This window comes from Aricia agestis, chromosome 6 (genome assembly GCF_905147365.1).
Source record: "Aricia agestis chromosome 6, ilAriAges1.1, whole genome shotgun sequence".
NCBI lineage: Eukaryota > Metazoa > Arthropoda > Insecta > Lepidoptera > Lycaenidae > Aricia > Aricia agestis.
In genome coordinates this window covers 19,854,364-19,879,267 of record NC_056411.1, presented here as the reverse complement: position 1 = coordinate 19,879,267, position 24,904 = coordinate 19,854,364, and the positions used below count along the sequence as shown (strand labels likewise).

The window sequence follows — 24,904 nt, the reverse complement described above, 5'->3', positions numbered from 1 at the left end:
ACTTTAAGGAGTGTGTATTAAGGTGACGCCGCGTTAAAGTAAAAAATCATTTTGGATATTATGTTTTAAATCGCTTGTTTTCTATTCAGAGAGACCGGGCCGGCCTCATAGAAAACAAGAAATGGAAAGGGCGTAAGCGACAAAATGGTTTTTGTCGTGTAATTTAAAAACCATAAATACAATATTTCATATAAGCTATGGGCAAATTATAGTGTATGCTTAAACTAATCTATGTACAAATTTTGTCTCCTCTGTTGACAAAATTAGAATCCCTATTTTTGTAGAGGTATTTTTGATTAGGTAATTATTCTGTGCTATAAGAGTTGACCAATCGTGTTATGCTATGGGTAATTCAAAGATAAAGACATGATGAATACTGACAAAGAACTTTAATTTCTTAGCTTTAGTCATTGTTGAGAAAAATCGATATCGCTGCAACCAAATTATCAGGGCGTCACTTCACATTGAGTTATGATGAATAACCATGGTCCATGACTATTTAACGATATGGCGGCCTAAAAGGAAGATCTCCCGACCGAGCGAGATAGCATGCTTGGTCAGGCCGATGCCCACTGACGTCATTAATTCAGATATTGTTTATAATATCTTGTCGTTCTCCGAAACTTCGATAGCGGGTTGCAGGTGTCAGACTAATTGTGGGTACCGCCATAATAATAATTATAAAATCGATCATGGGCAATTAATATTTGAAACGAATATGCCCAATACAAGCAATTACGAACACAAGTTGATTGCTTGTATTGGTTCATCATGGGGCAATTTGGAGCTGAAAATCATATAAGTTTAAGTACTAATAAATAGAAAAGATTCTTAATTTACAAACGAAATAACAGTATTATTTATAACTAAAAATAATTACTTATTCGAATATAAACAATGACTAAACTAGCAGTAGCTGCTAGCCGACTATATTTTCATTTGCAAAAAGACTTGGAATCACACAAACTGTAATTAAAGAATGCCTTTTTCGACGACACCAAAATATGTGAGCCAGTAGATAAGTATTGATCTATGGATGCGGGATTGGCTCGCTACAGACTAATAATGCTTATGAAACCACAATATTAATTACGAGCTTTTGCCCGCGGCTTCGCTCGCGTTAAGAAGTATTATTATATACAAACTTTCATCCCTTATTTGAACCCCTTGGGGTTGGAATTTATCAAAATCATTTCTTAGCGGATGCCTACGTCACAACATCTACCTGCATGCCAAATTTCAGCCCGATCCGTCTAGTGGTTTGGGCTGTGCGTTGATAGATCACTATGTCAATCAGTCTGTCACCTTTGAGTTTTATATATATAGATATAAGTTGTTATAACAACTATTGTCTCTTGTTTTAAAATGTTTAACTCATTATATTGTTTTAGTTTCAGTAGCTCTACCATGAGTTTAATTAAAGCTATAGATTTATCGATACTCGATACCGACTACGTATTTATATATTTAGTATGGCAAATTTTACAGCGCCTCTAGCGGTAACTTGCGGAACTAAAATCGCCATACTAAATATTTACGTAGTCGGTATCGTATCGATAAATACTATCCCCCTTACTAATAAACGCTTTGAATAGTTATACAGTATTTTGTTCCTGTCACACAAGTGACATTTTTAATTGGTTTGAAACTTTGAAGAAGACAAAACACTGTATAACTATTCAAAGCTTATACAGCGTTTATTAGTAAGGGGTTAAACTTTAAACTCATGGTAGAGCTACTGAGCAGTTTGTTTGGCGTTTATTCTCGAGTCTTGAAACTTTTCAATACATAAACAAGTATTGACTTAGATCTTGAACCCCGAGTGTATGGCGCAAACTCCGAAAGTCAGGTTCTCGTATGTGACGTGTCTGAAGCCGGCATTCTCTATCATTGCCTTGAAGTTTTCCTGTTGATAGAGAAATGATTTTTATACTTTTTAGTACTATGTAAGTATGTTGCTCTGATGCGTTGTCCGCGTAGTAAGTACGCGGACTTATGGCTCGACCATCTTTATCGACTGTGTGTCAGCAAAGAGCCGCGAGCCGGGGGCATGGTAATCCAGTGTGAGCGATTCTCGTGTGTCACGTAAGTAAGTTCGCGAACTTAAAACCCGCGTACGGTACTTTAAATTCGTACGTCTATCAGGCACTTTACGTTATATTGTGCTATTTGTTGCCCGCAATTAAATTGCACAAAAATTCGTTACTTGCTCGACAACCAACTAAAACTAAAAATTGTATTACTATGAAAACTATTTTAGTTGTATTCTGGGGCGCAAAGTATCTACATACCAAATTTCATCCAAATCGGTTAAGCTGTTTAAGCGCGAAGACAAACAGATAGACACACTTTCGAATTTACTACTAGATGAACGTGAAATTGGTTTATAGTGCTTGAACGTAATTTTTCTCCCTCAACAAATACTATCCTAAGCCCTACCGTCTCAGACACTTTGGGATTTATTAAACTGGCTAGTGATAATACTTTAGGGTGTGTATTTCTCTTGTACAGAGTTCACTGTGAAACAAGCAGGACTGAAAGAGCAAAAATTTTTTGTGATTTTTATGGGCAAACGCCCTCGCATCATAAATTACAAAAAAAGTTACTCTTTCAGCGCTGCTTCTTTCAAAGCGAACACTATGTCCGCTACATAGGGGACCTCACCCATACACCCTAAACTCTAAAGCATTATCACTGAGTTTTGTTACACCTTAGTATGTAAGCTACCTGATCGGGAAACTGTCTGATGCTCTCTACGAGGTACTTGTACGGCTTCCACTGCCCGGCCACCAGCTCACCCATCACCGGGATCACCTGGAACGAGTACTGGTCGTATGCCCTGGAACATTACAATGTCACTAATGAGTTCTATGTTTGAACACACGATCTACGGATAATAATTAATGCGTATTAATATTATGGAAAATGAAAGTGTAATGAAACACGCTTATAAGTTATAATTACTGTTTAAAAGCTATAGAGCAGGGATGGCGAACCAATGGCATAAAGCCCCTGAAAGTTTCGAGCATGATGCTGGTCACAAAACTAGTATCGAAATTATTTTACCAACAATGAATGTATTAGATCCACCTCTGCAGTGTTTTGAAATACGCACCTAAACACAAAAAATTATAATTGAACGGCACGTTTATATTTCTTCGGAAAAGGGCACGTTGATATGAAATGGTTCGCCATCCCTGCTATAGAGCATTATCGCAATTTCACTATTTGTATTATAATTTTGATTGGTACTCGAAAAAATTTAAGAAATGAAATTTCGAATGAGTAGCCTCTTGACAATCACTCGTTTGCAATGGATTGAAAAGGTCGGTCACAAATGTTAGGAAAATGTGACAGTGCGACTCACCATTGCAATGTGGAGTTGGGGAGATGGCTGAACTCCAAGCAGAGAAACCGCCCGCCCGGCGCAAGCGCGCGGTACGCCTCTTCTAACACCTGAAGGAATATTTAGTTGGAATAAGAAGAAAAAACTTTATATGGTAAAACATTATTCGAGTAAATTGTCTCTGACCTACAAAACTTGGTGACAAAAAAAACTCTGAACTACAAAAGTGGCCAATGGCCGTACATGCATGGTAGCAATTATCGGCTCATGTGGTCCCTGTGGCTCATGTGATTAGGCCCATGAATATCTGCCCTTTTACTTTTTCTGAGTGATCTTAGAGTCGTGTGTGACCTCTTTCATTGTAAAAAAAAAACACCTTATCAACATGTGTGCAGTTCCTTATACCGAACGCGATGGTATACGCGTCGTAGCTCTCATCGGGTACCGGCAACTTCTCGGCGTCCGCGCAAAGCCAGGACACCTCCACTGATGGGTCCGTTGAGTACCCCTGTCTGGATGTAAGAGAGATAAAGTATTAATGATTCAAAAGTGCCAAGTAGCCAGTTAAGTAGGCCTTTAAACACAGAACACAAATTATTTCTAAAATCTGTTCTGTGTTTATTTCTGAAAAGATTGGAGTAATTTAAAAAATCAAACTACATCTTCATACATATAACTATAAAAAGTAGATAAAAACCTATTCTCAGGCTAAATAAATGTACATAGACTATAAAATCGGTTGAGCCGTTTTGGAGGAGTTAGCAGACAAACACTATGACATGAGAATTAGATAGCAATGAGTTAATTAATTTTTAAACATAATCCAAAGACGATATATATTATGTACCTGTCTGCTCTAGTCTTGCCAATATCAAGCATAGCCTGGTTGATGTCACACACCGTCACGCTGCTCCTCCTGTTGTTCTTAGTGCCGAGGTTCCTCAAATAGTTTATGTATCTGAATGTTATGTCACCTGTAACATAGTAGAAACAATTTGAAACATGCTAAGTCACCTACCCACTAAAATTGGACTTTGTGACGGGTAGTTGGACATTGTAGTGGGCTTATTAAATTATGGCAGATGAGGATTCTTCTACTGTCATGTTTTTTTTTTCTCTACGTGAGTCTTGCAATCAGCCTTCAGGCTATAAGCAGATGGGATGTTGGCTTCTTAGTGTAGGGTGGTAGTCCCAGTGGAATACATCCCTTTATTATTTAGTCAGTCATATGACTGACTGTCCTGGTCAAATATGTCTTGTCTCTTTTTTAGACGACGATTTATTTCTGGGATTGTTTGCTGTCCAGCTAGAACATTTTGATGGTTCTGGAGTCTACATTTGTATTTGCTAGCATAGGCAGTAATCTCCTCTTTTACTGTTGGCATGTTGAGAGTATCATGTAGCTCTGATGTTCAGAGAAGCCATGGTGCATTTGATGCCTGTCTGAGTATGTTGTTTTCAAATTCAAATTGTTTATTTCAGACATAGTCCATATTATAAATTTAAAAATTACATAATATTATAACAATAACTGCACAACATTAAAATATAATCACGTGAGACTGTGTGACTGTGCATGCATTAGAGTCCATTTTACTGGACTGTTTTGTACTCTTTGTATGGTGGATTGGTTGCTAGCACTGGCAGAACCCCAGAGTTGTATGCCATATGTCCAGATTGGATTTATCACAGTTTTGTACACAAAAATCTTATTTCCATAGACAGTTTGGAGTTTCGGCCTATCAGCCAATTCAGGCCCCTGATTTTGAAGTTAATTTCGTCCCTTTTGGCTTTTACGTGATTTTTCCAAGTTAGTCTTCTATCTAGGTGCATTCCCAGATACTTCACAGTGTCTTTGTGTGGCATGGTGTGCCGTTTAGAGAGACAGGTGGACAGTCTTCTTTACGGAGGGTGAATGTGACATGAACCGATTTGTTGACACTTGCAGCTATTCTCCATTTTTCTAGCCATTTTTGCACCTTAAGCAGACTTTCTTGTAGCGCTTGTGAAGCTTTAATTGGGCATTTGTTAACTATATACTATTTGTTAACTATACTGTCATGGTAAAAAAAAAATTAAAGCTAAATGACAGAATAATACAGAAGATAATAATTGATTTACTCTTTCGTAACTTCTGTATTTGTGACTAACAAAGAAATTAAGAATCAACGTTGACATGCCTTGATAGCATAATAAATAAAATTGAACATTATTTTTCCGTATCACATTCTTTTTATCCATTTACTCTACACTAGCTGACCCGACAAACAGTGTTTTGCCATATAAATTATTTCTAGTATCAATATAAAAGTAGATAAAAAGCTATTCTTAGGCCTAACAAATGTACATACAAAAAAAAAAGATACATACAGCCGAACATATAACCTCCTCCTTTTTGGAAGTCGGTAAAAATTTCATTTAAATCGGTTGAGCCTCTTTGGAGGCATTCATGCACAAACACTGTGGTCTGTGACACAAGAATTTTATATATTTCATAACAATATGGAAAAAATGACCTGTTCCACCAGCCATATCCAGTAGTTTGGTGCCAGGTGTTGGCGCCAGCCTCTGTATGAAAATGTCCTTCCACAGTCGGTGTACCCCAAACGACATCACATCATTCATCACATCATACTTGTCTGCTACCGTTTCAAATACTTCGTGAACTGCAATGTGGAAATATTTTGTGTTATTTAAAAAAATATTATAATATGGCTGCGTTGGACCGAGAGGATCGGAAGAATTGGGGGAGGCCTTTGCCCAGCAGTGGGACAGCATAGGCTCTAAAAAAATGTTTTACAGTATCAACTTTGATTCAAAATCAAAATCAAAATAAAAATATTTTTATTCAGAGTAATTTTTTTTACAAAAATATTTCTGAACGTCGATACTAAGGTGCCTACCACCGGTTCGGGAACTAACCCGGCGAGAAGAACCGGCGTAAGAAACTCGCACGGGGCCATCTTTTACTAAAAAGATGGAAAATTACAATTTGAACAAATATAGTGCACCAAGGCTTTAAATAAATATGTCAATGGGCGCTGCTGGTAAAGAAGAACTGTCAAAAATGACGTTTTTGTATGAAAACAGCGCTAGTTCCCCCTCTCGCCACGTTCATTTAAAGCCTTGTCGAACTGTAACAATATTATGACTTAAATCTATTTACAACAGGAATTATAAAGAGTATTCAAGTAGCCTGTAAGAACCACCCTATTCCCAAGGTGTGTTGTCGTCGATGAAATCATTGATTTTATAATAAGCTTTAGTACACAAACGTTCTTTTACAACTTTTTTAAATTTATTGATGGAGAAATTTTGAACGTTTACTGGGATTCTATTGTACAGGCGTATACATTGGCCTTTAAAAGATTTGCTGACTTTGCTAAGTCTGATTACTGGTATTTCTAATTTGTTCTTATTCCTAGTGTTAAAACAATGATTGTCGCTATTCTTTTTGAAATTATTTAAGTTCTTTCTTACATACAATACATTATCCAAGACGTATTGAGAAGATTTTTTGTAATGTTGTCGCATCTTTGCTGGATTTGAAAGAAAAACACAATTGCTGTGTACCTTTGTAATTTATAATATGTAATTAAATTTTTAAACAAGATACAGTAAAAAATTAAAAATGTAACACAACTGAAATAAGGTTATAATAACCTTTAGGTTGCGATTTCAAAGCGAAATGAGCAAAAAGTACCCTTTTTAGTTTTCTCCTCTTCGTTTACGGTTTCGAAGCCAAAATGTGTTTTCTTTCCACTATTTTCATCACTGGAGTATGTTTGTGAACTCATTGGTCTGCATATTCTTTGAGACCTTAGTAAGCTACATAGTCTTAGAGAAGTTCGCTTTAAAGCCATTTTTAAATATACAATTTGTAACAAAGTGCACTTCCCTATTGTAATGTTATTTTTAAAATTCCTTATTTTACAAAAAAATCATGTAATTTTAAGACCACAAATACAGCTGATCGAATCATTTGTCTGTCATTTTTGACTTTGACAGCTATTGTCAAAATCAAAAATCTATAGACAATTTATCAATTTTTACCGATTCATGAAAAGAAGCATAATCTTTTGAAGATTGAGCTGAATGACTTTGGTATTGATAAAATCTAACGATAAGATAAACATTCCTTTCGCAATGTAATTGTAACTTGTAGTCCACATGTTATTACTGATAAATCAATAATATTTTAACAATACGTATTATTGTTGTCGTATAATTTAAATTTTAATCACAAATTTCACAATAAATCATTAATATGGCAACGGTTTGTTAAATAATTATTAGCTATTTTATTAACTTTGGCCAGAGAAACTCACTAAGTGAAATGATGTTTTAGGAACTAATCAACAATGCGACAGAGCAAAGATCTATATTTTATAACACTGTTCATGTTTGTCAACGCTACAAATGGGATTGCGGAATTACATGCGTTCTGATGGTGATTTCTGAAAGGGACAGAACTTACTTCACATCCAACTTTTCTATGATTTGTCGAAAGGAAGAAATAAATGAAAGCACATGGACTATAGATCTTTGCTATCTCTTAAAACGGTAATTAATAGCTTGTAGTTATAATTAAAAATAACAGTTAAATTAACTATCCGAGTCATTTAAATGCAGTTAGTAGTTAATCATTATTAATAACGGTACCTAGTAAGTAATACCTAGTTTTTTCTTTCAGATTTAACGTGAAACATTGTATGTACACTAAAAAAATTGGCATAAATAGCCAACTCAACAGCAGCATTATAGTAACAGAGAAGGTAAGTAAAGAACACGCTTGATCGAATACAAATAATGATAAGAAAAACTTTGCTTAAAATAAACTATTATACTTAATAATTAATAACTTCATTAAAAAAACAAATAAGTACCAACGTTTCTTATTCAAGCCTCTTTTAACTTAGGGGGATATTAGATTAACATATATATTGGATCCGAGATCATTGAGTCAATGATATTGGATAATGTAATATAGACATATGATTCATTTCTTCCTTGATCATAGATTTTTGACATTTGCTGAGAGATTGGATCCAATAAGGTCATAGAAATAGGTGTTGCCAGTTATATAATATAAAAAAGAGTTTTTAATTTCTTGTTCGTTAATATGTTTCAAATAATGTAAATTTTTTCTAATTATATACTTGGATAATCTTGCTGAAATGACAAAGAACAAGCCATATTAAAAATGACGATGTCTTTTACAAATCGAATTCTCCGAGATCTAGTAACCCTGAGTCAATACCTGTCAGCGTTAGCGCTCTCCATTGGCTATTGAAACCACATATGACGTAAAATAGGATCAATGAAATATGATAATGTAATATGCAGATATGATCAAATGATCATATATATTGGATCCTATATATGATTATAGAAATGATTAATTGATTATATATAAATGATAATGTAATACCCCCCTTAAGGATATTCAAAGGGTACGCAAAAGACTCAAAGATGCGTCAAGTCTTGGAGTGCGAATGATCGAGACTACACTTCCTACAGAGGAACTACTGAATCACGTGAAACGGTGCGGTCCAGCGATAGTGCTGGTGAATGCGAGGCTTCTGGCCTGCGACTGGTGCAAGCGAAACAAGCTCGCTTCGGAACTGAGGTTTGTGTTAAGCCTGCTGTAGACATTGGGCCAACGCATTGAGCCAGTGCATTGGGTCAACGGTCTACTTGGCCAAAAGTTGGGAGCGACATTCCAATCTGTAAACGTTGGCCCAATGCGCAGGCTCCATACTTTGGCCCAATGTGTACAGCGGATTTTAAAAAGCCCGATGAGCCAGGAGCCTACTCATTAAGCCAGTGCATTGGCCCAACGCGCAATGAGTCTACTTGGCCATAAATTGTAAGCGATATTCCGTACTCTACACGTTGGCCCAATGCATACTTTTTCAATTTTCATGTCAAACATAAAAAAAATCGAAAAAATAAACACTAAGTTTAGAACATAATATTATAGTTCCGCAAAATGTGTCCATCATCATTCATCACCGTGTATACCGTGGTTGGTGTGCCCCGAAAAGGGTTATCATATTATATTATATGTTTCTATTTATATAAGTTTCAGATGTTCAAATAAATATCGGCCAAGTGCGAATTGGACTCGACTCGCACACGAAGGGTTCGTACCATTAAAGAGCAAAAATAGTAAAAAAATGTGTTTTTTGTATGGGAGCCCCCCTTAATGAATTATTTATTTTATTTAGATGTTATTATTATTAATAAAGTATAAATACAATTGAGTATTTTGTATACATTTCAAGTGCCTACCTGTTGTCATCATTGATACCGAGCAAAAAATATTTGAAAAATCACGTTTGTTGTATGGAAGCCTCCCTTAAATATTTAATTTATTTTGTTTTTAGTATTTTTTGTTATGGCGGCAATAGAAATACATAATCTGTGAAAATTTCAACTCTCTAGCTATTACCGTTCTTAAGTTAGAGCCTGGAGAAAGACGGATAGATGGACAGACGGACAAAAAAAATATATTTTCATTCAAAATGGGTATCATGAATTCGTGATACACTTTTTGTAAGTCGTAGAAAGAGCGAATAAACGTACCACCAGTTCGGGGACTACCCCGCCGAGAAGAACCGGCGGCGTAAGAAACTCGCACGGGGGCATCTTTTACTAGAAAAATGGAAAATTACAATTTTAAAATAAAATAATATAAATAACAACGTTAAGGCTTACAGCTATGTAACAAAAATAAAAGAAAAGTAACCTGCATGGAGCCACCCAATTCCCAAGGTATGCTGTCCTCGATGAAATCATTGACTTTATAATACGATGCGCGCGTTCAGACGTGCGCGTTTGCTACTCGCGCGGATTCATCAATCATAGCAATTTCACAATATGTGCTGAATCCGAGCGAGCAAAATACGCGCGCTTAGGACAGACATCGAAGTCTCAGTAATCCCGTAAAGGTCCCGTTTTTACCCTTTGGGTACGGAACCCTAAAAAAGGAACTGGACGATCAACGAAGGCATGGAAGCTCCCTATACCAATTTACTGAGTGTACCTCCAAATATTTTGATTTTCCTAGAGATCCTTAATTTTGTAGAGCAGAAAAAATCATTACTTAATAATATAGCTGATATATTATATTAATAGTTCTAAGTATTTAATATTTTTTGCAGAAGTATCTTGGGCGGTACATACCAGGGCCACTACATAACTGTGGTGGGTCGGTCCCAGACCAAGGTCCTGTACCTGGATCCCGCCAGCCATCACACCTGCGCCACAACAGCCAGGGGCTTAGACGCCGCCCGCAGCGCCCCCGGCACAGACCACGATGTTATCCTTGTCAATAAAATGTAATCTATATATATAAAACTCAAATGTGACTGACTGACACGGTGATCTATCAACGCACAGCCCAAACCACTGGACCGATCGGGCTGAAATTTGGCATGTAGGTAGATGATATGACGTAGGCATCCGCTAAGAAAGGATTTTGATAAATTTTTCTTCCAAGGGGTTATAATAGGGGATGAAAGTTTGTATATAATAATACTTCTTAACGCGAGCGAAGCCGCGGGCAAATGCTCGTAAAGATATATAAGTAAGAAAATGAAATAGGTAGGTAATTCTCTTTATTATGTGTATAATTTACTGTGGTTTTAGTATTATAAACATTTTCAATTACAGTTCGACAAGGCTTTATATGAACGTGGCGAGAAAAGGAACTAAACGCTTCTATCATACAAAAACGTCATTTTTGACATGTGTTTGACAGTACTCCTTTACCAGCAGCGCTCCCGTCAATGTCACCCACGTTCATTTAAAGCCTTGTCGAGCTGTACCTATTATATCCAAAGCCTTCTATTTAAACTGGTGATTAGGATCTCATTCTCATAACACACTCTACTTCTGCTGAGAGGCTGGCGTTCCATCCAGCGACTTCACTGTTTTCTATTCTTTCCAATCTGCAGTGAGTTTATGCCTCATCCTCGCATCTTTGGTTCTGCCTGATTCGGTTCCTTCTACCGTAAAAACTTCTTTCGAAAATGTTTTTGAATTACATATTAAATTAAATAAAATAAAATATCTTTGTATTCAAAATAGGTATCTTATATATACTTTGTGTATTATATTTATTTATTTATATACTAATAGTATCCTTATTTTTATTTTAAATATTTTTAGTTATATTTTATGGTTGCCTGGTAGAGACTGCTTCCAGCAGTAAGGCCGCCAATTCAAACTATTTCTGTTTTTGTAACATGTGTAAATTGTTCTGTTTTGTTTGTTTGAATAAAGAGTTTTTTATTTATTATTTATTTATTACTTTTATTTAACGTCGTAGAAAGAACGGTGAAACTAAGGTGCCTACCACCGGTTCGGGAACTAACCCGGCGAGAAGAACCGGCGCGGCGTAAGAAACTCGCACAGGGCCATCTTTTACTAAAAAAAGAAAAATGGAAAGATGGAATTATTTAATAACTAGCTGTTGCCCGCGACTTCGTCCGCGTGGAGTTCAGTTTATAAAGCGCGATTTTAACAAAATTGGTGTCAAAAGCTTTTATAAAAAAACCCTGGTACCCCTTAAATCAATACAGCTGTGCAGTGTACACTCAATAAGTATTTAATTTTTTTATATTAAACTTTATATTTTATGCCAAATTTTAAAGCTTATTTAGCCCCCCAATTACCCAACTTTACCCATAAACTATTTATCATTAATAGGTAATAGGTTTAAGGTTACGTCACTGCACAGATAAAGTACTGAGTTATTTAATACCGTACAATGATGAAATACTCAAACCAGATATGTTACTACCGCCACAGAATATATATTAGTAGTACCTACCGCGCGCGTTGTGAAGCTTCAAATACGGCCCAATTGGGCCGTCTGTTGTTTAGTCTGCATCGAGCGCAGGCGAATAATTACGAAAATGTTGTATGGGAAAGAATCTTTAAATAGATTTTTTGCAAAAACTATTAAGTCATTCTGGTTCATTTTTGAAACAAGTAAAGTTCTAGTGGTATACCACTAGAACTTTACTTGTTTTACTTTCGAATAGTATTTTTTCCCCCCAAAAAAGTTAGTAAAATTATTTCAAAATTTTGAACCCCTCTACTGCAAAAGGCTGCACGTAAATTTTCGTAATTTTTTTTCTTAACCTTATATACCACTAGAACTTTACTTGTTTCAAAAATGAACCAGAACGACTTAGTAGTTTTTGCAAAAAATCTATTTATAGATTCTTTCCCATACAACATTTTCGTAATTATTTTTTTTCACCTTAAATATACATTTTTATAAAAAACTTAATAAGGATTTATTGTTACTCCTCTTAAAATCTATCGGATGGTATTTTTTTCCACATCAAAATCGATCTTTTTTGCGAATGTCCACTATTTAGCGATTTCGGACCACTGTGCGCCGCTCCTCTTCGCGCCGCTGCCGGCCTCGCCGCGCCTCTTCGCACCGCTGCCGATCCGGTGTGAATTGGCCCTTACAGTTTTTTCTACTGACCCATTAATAGCCATTCACCATTGCTGTTTGTAGCACTGACATAAGAAACTATAGCCTTTGGTTTGTAGAGAAGTTTGTCTATGACCGGGGAGATCCCTTTACAAGATCTATCACAAGGTCATTCCGTATCCGGGTTAACCCTCAGCTGTTCATGGACTGACTGGTTGACTGACCGTCAAATGGAATTCTTGCACACGTGCAACACACGTGTTTCTGAAACGTCATAAAACAAAGAAACGAAATATTTCGATAGGTTTTATATTGTAATCTCGTTGAACTAGTAATTTATCCTCAATGCCAAAATACTTAATATGTATAATGTAGGTATTAGTACCTATATAATATTATGTAAAGTTTACAGCATTGCACATTGTAAAGAATAGCCCTCTCAATGACTGTCGCGGCTGCAACTACATATCTACATAGCATTATTGGCATTAGATTTTAGAAGATGATTCATACTGCATTGTATTAACTATGCAATAAGTAAGTATATTAACTATGTAGTTACATCTAATCTGTATCTACTAATCAGCTAGTTAGGTAAGTAATATAATAGCTATATTACGATCTATTAGCACATAATTACAATTTTTGATCTACTTTATATGCCTTGGTTATAAATGTGTGTCTTTTGTCTTTCTCTTACATTTGAAAAGTAATATTATGATAGACAAAAACAGACGTCAGTTGTAGGTTAAAACCTACAACTGTCGTCAGTCTAGCTGATAAAAGAGCAAACCACGAAGCAGAGCTAGTCAAAAAATTTAATACTTTTCGGCATTCAATAAAATTTTTAAGTAAGTAAATAGTAAGTACTGTAACTCGCTTCGTGGCCGAACCACAGTTACTAACGCCTACCGCAGAGATTCTGTGATATTTATTTTAAAATCACTTTTCTACAATAATAATTATAGTTACAACTTACATATTGTCACAGAATAAAGTAAAAAGGTTAGTTGTGCAGAGGACCACGAGATTGGTGCGCGTTTTTGGTGTAAGTATCTTGTTTTTCGCCGTCACGCATCATAGTGATTGTGTTACTAACGACTTCATGATTATAAAGGTGATTAATGATTAATAATAATGTAGGTTTACTTCATGAGTTTTTGGCAGCCTTTCTTTATTATAATATTAGGTCGTGTCTATTCCAGAAGAATAAACAGCAATCGTCAAAATAATTAAGGCAAGTGATATTGTTGAGAAAGTATTGTGTGAAGTTAGAACTTACTGCTATAATCACGGCTACAACTTGCATCCTCAGTTATAGCCGTGGTTATAGCTGTAAATCAAGACAAAGGAGTTTCACGACAAATATACGCGCCTAAAATAATTATTTAGCAATAACATATCTCAGCGATAGGCTTTCAGATATTTTGGCAACAATCAATATATTTTATTATATAATATACGTACAGTACAATATGATTGATGTTATAATAAGTGGTGAGGTACTCACAATATAATATTTATGTGTACTTAGGTGTATAATATTTAAAGCCTTGTTGAGCTCTACGGTTATGGTTAAATATGGCGTCAATTTTTTACTTTAACCAAAGATCTGACATTTTGCATTGTAGTTATAGTTAAAGTTACAGTTATAGTTAAACTAAGTAGGTGCAACCCACGGAGCTCTGTATTAGCTTCATGGTGCAACCCACCCTTAGTTATTATAGATTTTTGATAGACAGCATAAAAATTTGCGATAGATGGCGGTAAATCGTGTTCAGTCACTGGTCATGTTTTTAGGATTCCGTAGCCAAATGGCAAAAATAGAACCCTTATAGATTCGTCATGTCTGTCTGTCCGTCCGTATGTTACAGCCACTTTTCTCCGAAACTATAAGAGCTATAGGTACTATTGAAACTTGGTAAATAGATGTAGCCTGTAAAAAGCAAATTATTAAAAATTTTAGGGGTCCCATAGGTATAACTGAAACAAAAAAAAAAGTGTGGGGTATCTATGGATAGGTCTTCAAAAATCATATTGAGGTTTCTAACATCATTTTTTTCTAACCTGAATAGTTTGCGAGAAAGCCTCTTCCAAAGTGGTAAAATGTGTACCCCCATCCCCCTCTAACTTCTAAAGTAGGGGCATGATAAGTCTAAAAAAATATATGATGTACCTACATTACTATAAAAACTACCAACGAAAATTGGTTTGAACGAGATCTAACAAGTAGTTTTTTTATACGTCACTATCTGTCCCGGTGAACATCGTGTCACTTTAAAACCTTCCCTGGACTTCTACGAATATTTTAAGACTAAAATCAGCCCAATCCGTCCAGCCGTTTTCGAGTTTTAGCGCGACTAACACATTTGAAAATCCATTTTTATATATAAGACTAGCTGTCCCGGTGAACTTCGTGTCACTTTAAAACCTTCCCTGGACTTCTACGAATATTTTAAGACTACAATCAGCCCAATCCGTTCAGCCGTTTTCGAGTTTTAGCGGGACTAACACATTTGAAAATCCATTTTTATAAATAAGACTAGCTGTCCCGGTGAACTTCGTGTCACTTTAAAACCTTCCCTGGACTTCTACGAATATTTTAAGACTAAAATCAGCCCAATCCGTTTAGCCGTTTTCGAGTTTTAGCCCGACTAACACATTTGAAAATCCATTTTTATATATAAGATATAGATAAATATTAAACCTTAATTATTTAACTTTCATTAAATGAACTGAAATCTAAAAATAAATCAAAAACCTTTTAATTTAATAAAAATAAACCTTATTGCTGCTGCCTTTAACCCTTCATTGGCGAGTCCAACTCGCACTTGGCCGGTTTATTTAAATTTAATTTTATCTTCCTAGACCAAGAGGTCCTTGATCGTATGCTGTTGGAAAATTTAAAATCATAAGATATAATTATAAGTAACTAGCTGTTGCCCGCGACTTCGTCCGCGTGGACTTCAGTTTATAGCGCGTGATGTCAACAAAATTGGTGTCAAAAGCTTTTATAAAAAAACCCTGGTACCCCTTAAATCAATACAGCTGTGCAGTGTGCACACGATAAGTATTTCATTTTTTTATATTAAACTTTATATTTTATGCCAAATTTTAAAGCTTATTTAGCCCTCCAATTACACAACTTTACCCATAAACTATTTATCATTGATAGATTTAAGGTTACGTCACTGCACAGATAAAGTACTGACTTATTTAATACCGTAGAATAGATATAACAATCGAAAAAAATCGAAACTTAAATGTAAGATGATACCACGTCTTATAGAAAGACTTTTGAGCAAGCGTCAGCGCGATGTAGAAGACGCACGGCGCCATCTATTATGAATTGTTGGAACTAACTTAATTTGAACAAATTTACGCATTTTCACCCCCTTACAACCCTTTTTTCCAGTAAAAAAGTAGCCTATGTCCTTTCTCAGGCTTTAGACTATCTGTATACAAAATTTCATTACAATCGGTTCGATAGTTTTGGCGTTTGGCGTGAAAGCGAGACTGACAGACAGACATACAGAGATACTTTTGGCGTTTGGCGTGAAGATACTTTCGCATTTATAATATTAGTATAGATTATGTGCACACTGCACAGCTGTTTTTGGGTATTTTGATTAAGGGCCGCGCTACACCGGAATGGCAGCGGCGAGGCGAGCACTTTCAGCGCTGCCATTCCGGTGTAGCGCGGCCCTAAGAGGGGTACCACTTACCAGGGTTTTAAAAAGTTTTTAAAGACACACATTTTGTTGACACCGCGCGCTAAAAACTAAAGTCCACGCGGACGAAGTCGCGGGCAACAGCTAGTGTTATAATAAAGTAAAAATTAAAACGCCATCTGTTGAATCGTATTAGAACTAAAATGTTCATTCCATCGATATATTTCTGGATTTTTTATAATATTATACATAAAATATGTTTAAGATTTTTGAAATTTTATTTTAATACACATCCAAGACCCAGGAACATTGAAAACTTTTTGTTCCGCCTGCGGGACTCGAACCCAGGACCCCCGGCATGAGCGCTGGCCACGCGCAATGCGAATTCATTTTCATCGATATCTTCATGGAAATAAGATATTTTCCCACATCAAAATGTAGCCTATGTCCTTTCTCAGACTCTAGAATAACTGTACTTATACAAAATTTCATTGCAATCGGTTCAGTAGTTTTGGCGTGAAAGCAAGACAGACAGACAGACAGACAGACAGACAGACAGACAGCGATACTTTCGCATTTATAATATTAGTATGGATAGTATGGATTAGAAATGCAGTAGGAGTTCTACATAAGATAAGATAGATTGATTATTATTATACCAAGTGATAATATTATTAAACATAATATTCTAACGTATTAAAAACTATAAACAAAAACATACTAACTAATAAGTATGATTAGTTCTATGTTACAATAAAGTAAAAAATAAAACGCCATCTGTTGAATCGTATTAGAACTAAAATGTTCATTCCATCGATATATTTCTGGATTTTTTATAATATTATATACATAAAATATGTTTAAGATTTTTGAAATTTTATTTTAATACACATCCAAGACCCAGGAACATTGAAAACTTTTTGTTCCGCCTGCGGGACTCGAACCCAGGACCCCCGGCATGAGCGCTGGCCACGCGCAATGCGAATTCATTTTCATCGATATTTTCATGGAAATAAGATATTTTCCCACATCAAAATGTATAATGTAAATGTACTTTCTCAGACTCTAGAATAACTGTATACAAAATTTCATTGCAATCGGTTCAGTAGTTTTGGCGTGAAAGCAAGACAGACAGACAGACAGACAGACAGACAGAGATACTTTCGCATTTATAATATTAGTATGGATTATAAGCCACACCTATAATTACTTACCTATACATATATTGTGTTATGTGTATAACGTAGTAATGTTTTCGGGCGTCATATTATCACAATTCATGGGTGATAACTGATAAGAGATAAGGCCAGCTTTAGTTGTGTAATAAACAAAGAACTGCGTACGCGCAGCCACCGAAGTGCAATTTCGTAATTAATTTATTTATTCAAGTAAGTGAATACTTACTTGGTCCACAGAATTGTGGACCAAGGAGCTAGCTAACAAATTAAAAAATAGAAATAATATGTAGCCTTACTAAAAAACTTTACAGAGCTTGTTACGTGCATGTGTTATTAGTTTGGTTAATTATCTAATTAATACCTTAAAAAATCGGCCAAGCGCGAGTTGGACTCGCGCGCGAAATGTTCCGTGCCATTACAGAACAAAAATAGAAATAAAATATAAATTGTGTTTTTTGTATGGGAGCCCCCTTAATTATTAATTTTAAATTTTCTTATTAACTATTAAAATATAAATACAATTGAGTAAGTATTTTGAGAATATTTCAGGTGCCTTCTATTGCCCTCATTTATAAGTTATAACGAGCAAAAAATGGCAATAAAATGCAGTCAGGTGGGCTGCGGACCAATACGACTTTTTTGGGTTAGGTTAGAAGACTAAGGTGGGAGCGTAGCGCAGCGAAGCCAGTTGTTTTTTTTTTGGTATAGGTCGCCATTACAATTTTACCCATTTCTTTGACGTTCCGTTAAGGATTATAATTTGTGTAATTTATTAATGATTTTATATATAAACGGGGTTTACCCCCCTCCCCCCCTCCTCCCATGCCCCTCTAAATCGTTGGGTATGATTCTAAACTTTTACCGTTATATAATTTAAGTTCCTACAAATAGAACAATACATGTTTTGGGATCATCAAATCAAAGTATGATATCCTTTCTATCTCTAACCGGTGGTAGGCATCTGTGTAGCCCCGACGTTCAGAGAATATTTGAAAAAAATTATTCTGAATAAAAAATTTTGAGTTTGAATTTTGAGTTTTCTGTAATTAGCTACCACTTTTTTTCACATATAAAATTGTTGTTCCTCTTATCCAAATGAAGCTACTCACAAAAAATTTGCTTGATAGTAATAAAAAAAATTGTTCTATCCCTGTCCGTAGTAGTCCCTGAATAAAAGTGTTTCATCAAATAGTTATTTCATATTCATTTATTTGTTTTAATGTGCGCTCATTATACTCTGCTCATTAGTGTATTTTTCAAAGTGGTTTTTGGTATTCGAAACACTTCATTTAAGATAAAATGCCGCTCAGTATAAAAATTACATTTGCCAAATACCTATTGAAAAAATGCAGGACGTAACGTTGACACTCAAACAGATATTAGGTCGCTCAAAAATTATAAAGCTGCTCATTTTGTATTTTAAGTAACTCAAATAAATAATTTCTAAGTAGCTGTTCTGATAATTTTTCGTCACTCACTCTCAGTCGCTCAAATAGTAATTCTGTAACCCAAATTTAGTAATTTTTACACCTAAAACTGTAATTTACAGTCACTCGATTAAATACTACCCTTTAATTTATTTTGTTTTTAGTATTTGTTATTATAGCGGCAACAGGCAACGGCATATAGGTAGGTACATAATCTGTGAAAATTTCATCTCTCTAGCTATTACCTTTCTTGAGTTAGGTACATCCTGGAGACAGACAGACGGACAGACAGACTTCGAAGTCTTAGCAATAGGGTCCCGCAACTTTACAAACATTAATTTGAGTTACCTACTTAAAATACAAAATGAGCAGTTTCATAGTATTATATCTGTTTAAGGCCGGTATAAATGGGATTGGTCCAAATTTTGACAGCCAACCAATCAGAGCCTGAACCGTGTCTTGAGACCGAGATGCATCTTGAGTATTGACTATTTATAACGGCCTGAGTGTCAACGTTACGTCCTTATATACTCGAGGCCAAATCCTCTCGTGTGTGTGCGTCCCATTACAGGACTTTAGTAACTTTGCTGATTTTGTGGAGGGATCTGTCACAGGACTCGAAATAGCTGCGATCACCTTGTTTAGTTTTGAGCAATATTACATCCAGCAATCGTTTTATTTATTACTTAGGAGAGAATAAAGGTCACTTTTAGGATACCTATATTATTTCTCCTAGAATAGTTAGTACAATGCAATTCTAAGTCAAGTTAAGGTGATGTTAGAAATTAAAGAAATATTATATCTTAATTATAAAATGGCCAGTGACCACAACATACTTTCGATGGCCGCCGCTGCGGCCTGGCCGCTAGTGCGCGCCTGGCCCAAATCAGAATCCCTCGAATAAAAATCAGGGACAAGAGCATTATAATAATAAAAAACGTTACGTTAAAGTGACGCACAAAGTGAACATGGGCTGCCTAGAGATAGAGAATGGGTGCTAAGCCAAGTACCTACAGAAAAGTTTTAACATCACCTGAAAAGAAAAGAAACCTTAAAAAAAGAAATGAAATCCCACCAAAACATTAAATGTAAAAAGGAGCCAAGCAAAATATTGCATAGCCATGCAATATATCTATCGTAAAAAGTTTTCAGATCACATTCAAGCCAAGCCTTCAACTTATTTTGTAATTTAAATCAACATTCAGTGAATTTATCAATAGTTTTCTTTATTTTATAATTATTATAGTGGCTTGGCAATGGACACTAGAGAAATAATCAGCGACTAATTGGATTAATTGGGTACCGTCGTCCACATGCGTCGTTACATACTAAAAAACACTTTACGCTTGCCGTTTGTGTAAGTATGAACAACCCCAAATATGAAGTTTTATATTTGTTTTTCTTGTGCTCATTGCCGAGCCACTATAATAATTATAAAATAAAGAAAACTATTGATAAATTCACTGAATGTTGATTTAAATTACAAAATAAGTTGAAGGCTTGGCTTGAATGTGATCTGAAAACTTTTTACGATAGATATATTGCATGGCTATGCAATATTTTGCTTGGCTCCTTTTTACATTTAATGTTTTAGTTGGATCCATTATATTATGACTATATTTTTCATGGCTATGTAAAAACGTGCTCACAGCATTTATAGCAATTTTGTGATACCTGGGAAGGTTTTCCCCCCTCCCCTTTAACTCATTAATCCCCAAGCGGCAGCTGGCTGCTGCATTACAATTGGAAATCTATTGTGCAGACGACAATGTCAAGACGTACGGTGACGAACGAGCGCTGCAGCGGGCTGCTGGAGGCGGTCCAGATCGCGGCGGAGGTGGACGCCATAGGGGGGCGGGCGGTGGCGCGCCAGGGGACTGTGCTGCCGATACACTGCGCGACGCCGGAGATGGTAAGTTGTTAAGAGGATACTAGAGAAATGAAAAAAAAGTACGTGTAATATCTATAGCTGTCTCCCTTACCTCAAGCCTATACCGCAGAACGCGATAGAGACAACTGCAGAAAATCAACGATTCGTTGTCCCCTGATTCCTTCTCCAAAACTTAACCGATTTAAGTACTTTTTTCAATAAAGATTAAAGAAAGACTTGAGCTGTATTCCTATGTTTTAATTTTTTTGAACGTTCATAATAATTATCTTATTTAATAATTAGATTATGAAAAAAAAGTAAACATAGGGACATTGTATTAGTGGCCGTAGATATTCAGGAAAAAAATTATAACTCTACTAGCATTATCCAGGGAGGAAACAGGGGACAACGTTTGTATGAAAAAAAGGGCGGTGGTTATCTTCTTATTTAAGTAAATTATGTTTATTTATTTGAAAATGTTTGTGCTAAAGATTAGCCCCCTTATTATTAAAAAAAAAAACAAAACTTACCAATATTATAAAATATGTGAAAGTGTGTCTAATATTATCTATTCTGTGCTAATAGACAGATAGACACTGTCTTCCTGTCCGTCCGTCTGTTACCTCTTCACGCCCAAACCGAACCGAACCAAGATTTTGCTGGGTATGGAGATACTTTGAGGCCCGCGGGAACAGGCGCGGTCGCAGCCTGAAATTTTGGGGGGGTCACTCACTAGTCACTTCACTAACATTTTTTTTATCTGCGCCCTTAGCCCTTGGACGGTTCTGGGTTGACAGCTGTCTAAGGTCGGACGCAGTGGTGGTTAGGGGAAAGCTAAAAATTTCCTTTTATTATTTGGAAAGATTTTGAGATTTTTCAAGCGCTGTTTCACGCCGGTTTTCTGTGAGAACGTGGTATTTCTCCGGTCGAGCCGGCCCATTTGTGCCGAAGCATAGCCCTCCCACGTATAAGCCTGCTGGAACCTTTTTTAAATCTTTTTAAAAGTACGCACGAGGCCATCTTAAAAAATGGCCTCGTGCGTATTGCTTACGCCGGTTCTTCTCGCCGGGCTAGTTCTCGAACCGGTGATAGGCACCAGTAGTACCCGACATTCAAAAAACATTTTAAAAAATCGGAATATATTTTTTTTGAGTTTGAGTTGAGTTTGTAGGTACCTTTTGATAAACTGGTAAGTGGTAACTTTCCCAGGTGGCGGAGTTGGCGCCGAAGACGCACCACTACTGCGACATCTTCACGGAGGAGCTGCTAGCGCCGTTAGGGGAACTAGCGCTCGTCCGCATCGATGAGAATACCGCTGAGAAGGTAAGATTCCGGACAGTCAGGAAATACTTTGACGAAATGCTCACTTATCTTAACCCATTTTATTATTCGTAGCCATTACCTATATTATTATGATTATTGTCGACGTATCAGCAGGGTCGGTCTCACGTTTAACGTGAGTCGTGACGTCACACTGGTAGGTACGTGACGTGGTAACACGTCACGTACCAGTGTTCCACGCGAGATTTTGAGGTGGGGGTAACGAATAGTGATGCCTAAGTCGAAATAAAAGAATAATATAAATCATCCATACTTTGGGAGACAAATCTTATTTGCTAAGTTCAGCTTTGGTGTAAACGCAGCCTAAACACACTAGGCCGAAGTTACGCGGCGGAAATTCCGCATGATTAAGCCCGCAATGTCAAACGCCTACAATATACGGACGGAACGCGACGTAATAGTGTGTCATCGGTAATTTAAAATACATATATTGCGGGTGTAATCATGCGGAATTTCCGCCGCGTAACTTCGGCCTAGTGTGTTTAGACACTTATTCCACATAACCTTAAATAATAAATTCATCAGGTATTCATAAACCGCAACAAGCGGTTACTACTTGTATCAAGCGATGGCGTCCTGGCTCAGTGGCGCACAGCCGGCACGTTCGAGTCTCAGAACCGCTTCATCGCTGGCACGCCAGTTTGCACGCACCGCGGGGAGCTAGCCAGTGTGGTCACCGCGCGCAGGGCGCATCATTACGCCGTGTCTAATTTTGAGGTAAGATGGGAATTCTGAAGATTCAATTCAGCTTCAGAATCAGGCCCCTCCCGGTCCTCAGAGACCATATAGCTGGCAGTTTCATTCACGCGTGGGGGAACGAGATATTGAAATTTAAAAGCTTGAGAATCAGTCCCCTGGCCTTCAGAGACCATATAGTTGGCAAACCTATACTATTATGTGGTTGTCATATTCTCAGATATTTTTCTGGGTAATTTTCTCATCGTTCGAATGACGATTTTAATTTTGATTGCATTTACAGATAAGTTAGATTTCAAGTTGGTAGCAATAGTAATTGGGGCGACACAAGTGAGAGGCAACGATCTTTATCTTTCACGCTAAGTGGTTTTTTGTGGCTTCGCACTAGTGGTTACTCTAGTGCAAAGGAGTCACAATAGATCCTCATGGGTCGCAGTGACGTCAGGGCAGGGACCGTTTTTTTTTTAAAAGGCAGGTTGCTGTAACAGCAACCTGCCTTTTTAAAAAAAAAAACGGTTTTTCCCTGTGGTTTTTCCATTGATGTTTTGTTGTTGTATTCAGAAACAAAAGGCACTATTAAGTATTATTTCCATGATTTTTATCTCTTCCTATGGAATTAAGGCTGGCCTCACACAGCCGGAATTTCATAATCGGAAATTCATATTATTAATTCAGAAAGACCGGAATACCATACAATATCAGTACGCTCCACACACATTCTGATTTTTTCAGATTATGAATTTCATAGATCGACCTGTAAGAATATGAATTTCCGATTATGAAATTCCGGCTGTGTGAGGCCAGCCTTATCCAATATTTCTTTGCTAGTGAACCGGTGGCAATCATCGTTATAGACTCGACGTTAAAAGCAATATTGAACAGTGCCAAATATTTTTATATACTTATCTATAACGGTACTATCTTTTTACTATCTCCAGTAGTCTAATTAATTCGAAACTTTGCATACGTATTAAGAGCCAATGACAATGCAAGTTAAAACTATTGAAAACAGCGTGTTTTTTTTTATTTGATTTGATAGTAATTGTACCTACCTTAAATTCCAGGGCGACGGCGGGTACTTCGAGACTTCCCTACCCTGGGAGATCAAAGACATAGAAGAAGGTAAACTGATCTACGGTGACCGGGCCTTCCCCACCAGAGAGGCGCTGAGGGAGTACGTGCAGAAACTCCCTCCCGTAGAGGTAACCCCCACCTCCCCCCCACGGCCGATCCTGTGGCGGGGGGCGACGGCGCGGGTGGTGCTCGTTGCAGCCAGCGGAAGACAGATCAGCCACCAGTACTTGCATGGAGTGCATTCGGATAATATTGAGTATTTGTAAGGTTTAATATGCGACAGGCACTAGGCAGCCACACCGAGACAGTATAGTACTGATGAACACGATAACTAACATTCTGTAACAAACGGACCTTTTCTCATTTTGTCCCTTATAATTTGAACAAACCTTTTAACTTATCTACTTCATCACCTGGCTAATATATCTGGCTACACATAAAATGCAGTTTTTTTTATTTCAAATAATTTTTCTTTATTATTTTATTATTTATGCAAAATACGTCAATTTTTTACTGTACTCATCGTGTTCTTCCATTACATCTTCGATTCTAGACGGGTTAGTTTATATAACAGGTATATTATGTCCCATACAAAAACATATTTCTGTCCTTTTCACATCTATGCATTGGCGCGACACGCGATTAGTGAAAACGCAATTACAGCCGCAACCAGAGTAATGTAACGATTACTTAAATTTAATTTAATGAAGATTATGACCGATTTAAACTTCTTTCTTTTCTTCATTAAATTAAAATTCAGGTATCATTAATTTTTTCTATGCGCGGACATTATGCACTATCTTTAAGAGTCATAACTCATAACATACCGTCTCGGTGTGCCTCT

The 24,904-nt window shown here is 36.5% G+C and overlaps 3 protein-coding genes across 4 annotated transcripts; 2 read left to right on the top strand and 1 right to left on the bottom strand.

The window, feature by feature from the left end:
- Nucleotides 1-1,696: 1,696 nt before the first annotated feature.
- LOC121727675 (2-methoxy-6-polyprenyl-1,4-benzoquinol methylase, mitochondrial) lies at nt 1,697-7,314 on the bottom strand. The gene is made up of 7 exons (XM_042115641.1): nt 7,050-7,314; nt 5,863-6,012; nt 4,194-4,320; nt 3,723-3,858; nt 3,368-3,456; nt 2,728-2,839; nt 1,697-1,906 (listed from the first exon to the last, which is right to left on the bottom strand). Exons 1-7 carry the CDS (start codon nt 7,207-7,209, stop codon nt 1,805-1,807), a joined length of 876 nt encoding a protein of 291 aa, XP_041971575.1. The 5' UTR covers nt 7,210-7,314; the 3' UTR covers nt 1,697-1,804.
- A 299-nt stretch (nt 7,315-7,613) lies between these two features.
- On the top strand, nt 7,614-10,727 carry LOC121728252 (protein GUCD1). The gene is made up of 5 exons (XM_042116393.1): nt 7,614-7,622; nt 7,695-7,909; nt 8,040-8,121; nt 8,788-8,975; nt 10,513-10,727. The coding sequence occupies exons 1-5, from the start codon at nt 7,614-7,616 to the stop codon at nt 10,691-10,693; spliced, it is 675 nt and encodes a 224-aa protein (XP_041972327.1). The 3' UTR covers nt 10,694-10,727.
- Nucleotides 10,728-13,812: 3,085 nt separating this feature from the next.
- On the top strand, nt 13,813-24,467 carry LOC121727676 (poxin-like). 2 transcript variants are annotated; one of them, XM_042115642.1, is made up of 5 exons: nt 13,813-13,851; nt 20,842-20,991; nt 22,159-22,272; nt 22,816-23,007; nt 24,051-24,467. In XM_042115642.1, the coding sequence occupies exons 2-5, from the start codon at nt 20,848-20,850 to the stop codon at nt 24,324-24,326; spliced, it is 726 nt and encodes a 241-aa protein (XP_041971576.1). In that variant the 5' UTR covers nt 13,813-13,851; nt 20,842-20,847; the 3' UTR covers nt 24,327-24,467. The 2 variants fall into 2 exon arrangements, with proteins under 2 accessions (XP_041971576.1, XP_041971577.1); XM_042115643.1 differs by lacking the exon at nt 13,813-13,851 and adding an exon at nt 17,807-17,862.
- The last annotated feature ends 437 nt before the right edge of the window (nt 24,468-24,904 follow it).

What these genes read in the sequence shown, in the direction of transcription:
- LOC121727675 (XM_042115641.1), bottom strand. Translation starts at nt 7,209, where the DNA reads ATGGCTTTAAAGCGAACTTCTCTAAGACTATGTAGCTTACTAAGGTCT. An exon ending in AGAGGAGAAAACTAAAAAGG is followed by an intron (nt 6,013 to 7,049) that starts GTACTTTTTGCT and finishes TCCACATTGCAG; the next exon opens with TTCACGAAGTATTTGAAACG. An exon ending in ACTGCACACATGTTGATAAG is followed by an intron (nt 3,457 to 3,722) that starts GTGTTTTTTTTT and finishes ATATTCCTTCAG; the next exon opens with GTGTTAGAAGAGGCGTACCG.
- LOC121728252 (XM_042116393.1), top strand. An exon ending in GCATTATAGTAACAGAGAAG is followed by an intron (nt 8,122 to 8,787) that starts GTAAGTAAAGAA and finishes ACCCCCCTTAAG; the next exon opens with GATATTCAAAGGGTACGCAA. An exon ending in AAGCTCGCTTCGGAACTGAG is followed by an intron (nt 8,976 to 10,512) that starts GTTTGTGTTAAG and finishes TATTTTTTGCAG; the next exon opens with AAGTATCTTGGGCGGTACAT.
- LOC121727676 (XM_042115642.1), top strand. Translation starts at nt 20,848, where the DNA reads ATGTCAAGACGTACGGTGACGAACGAGCGCTGCAGCGGGCTGCTGGAG. An exon ending in ACTGCGCGACGCCGGAGATG is followed by an intron (nt 20,992 to 22,158) that starts GTAAGTTGTTAA and finishes TAACTTTCCCAG; the next exon opens with GTGGCGGAGTTGGCGCCGAA. An exon ending in ACGCCGTGTCTAATTTTGAG is followed by an intron (nt 23,008 to 24,050) that starts GTAAGATGGGAA and finishes CTTAAATTCCAG; the next exon opens with GGCGACGGCGGGTACTTCGA.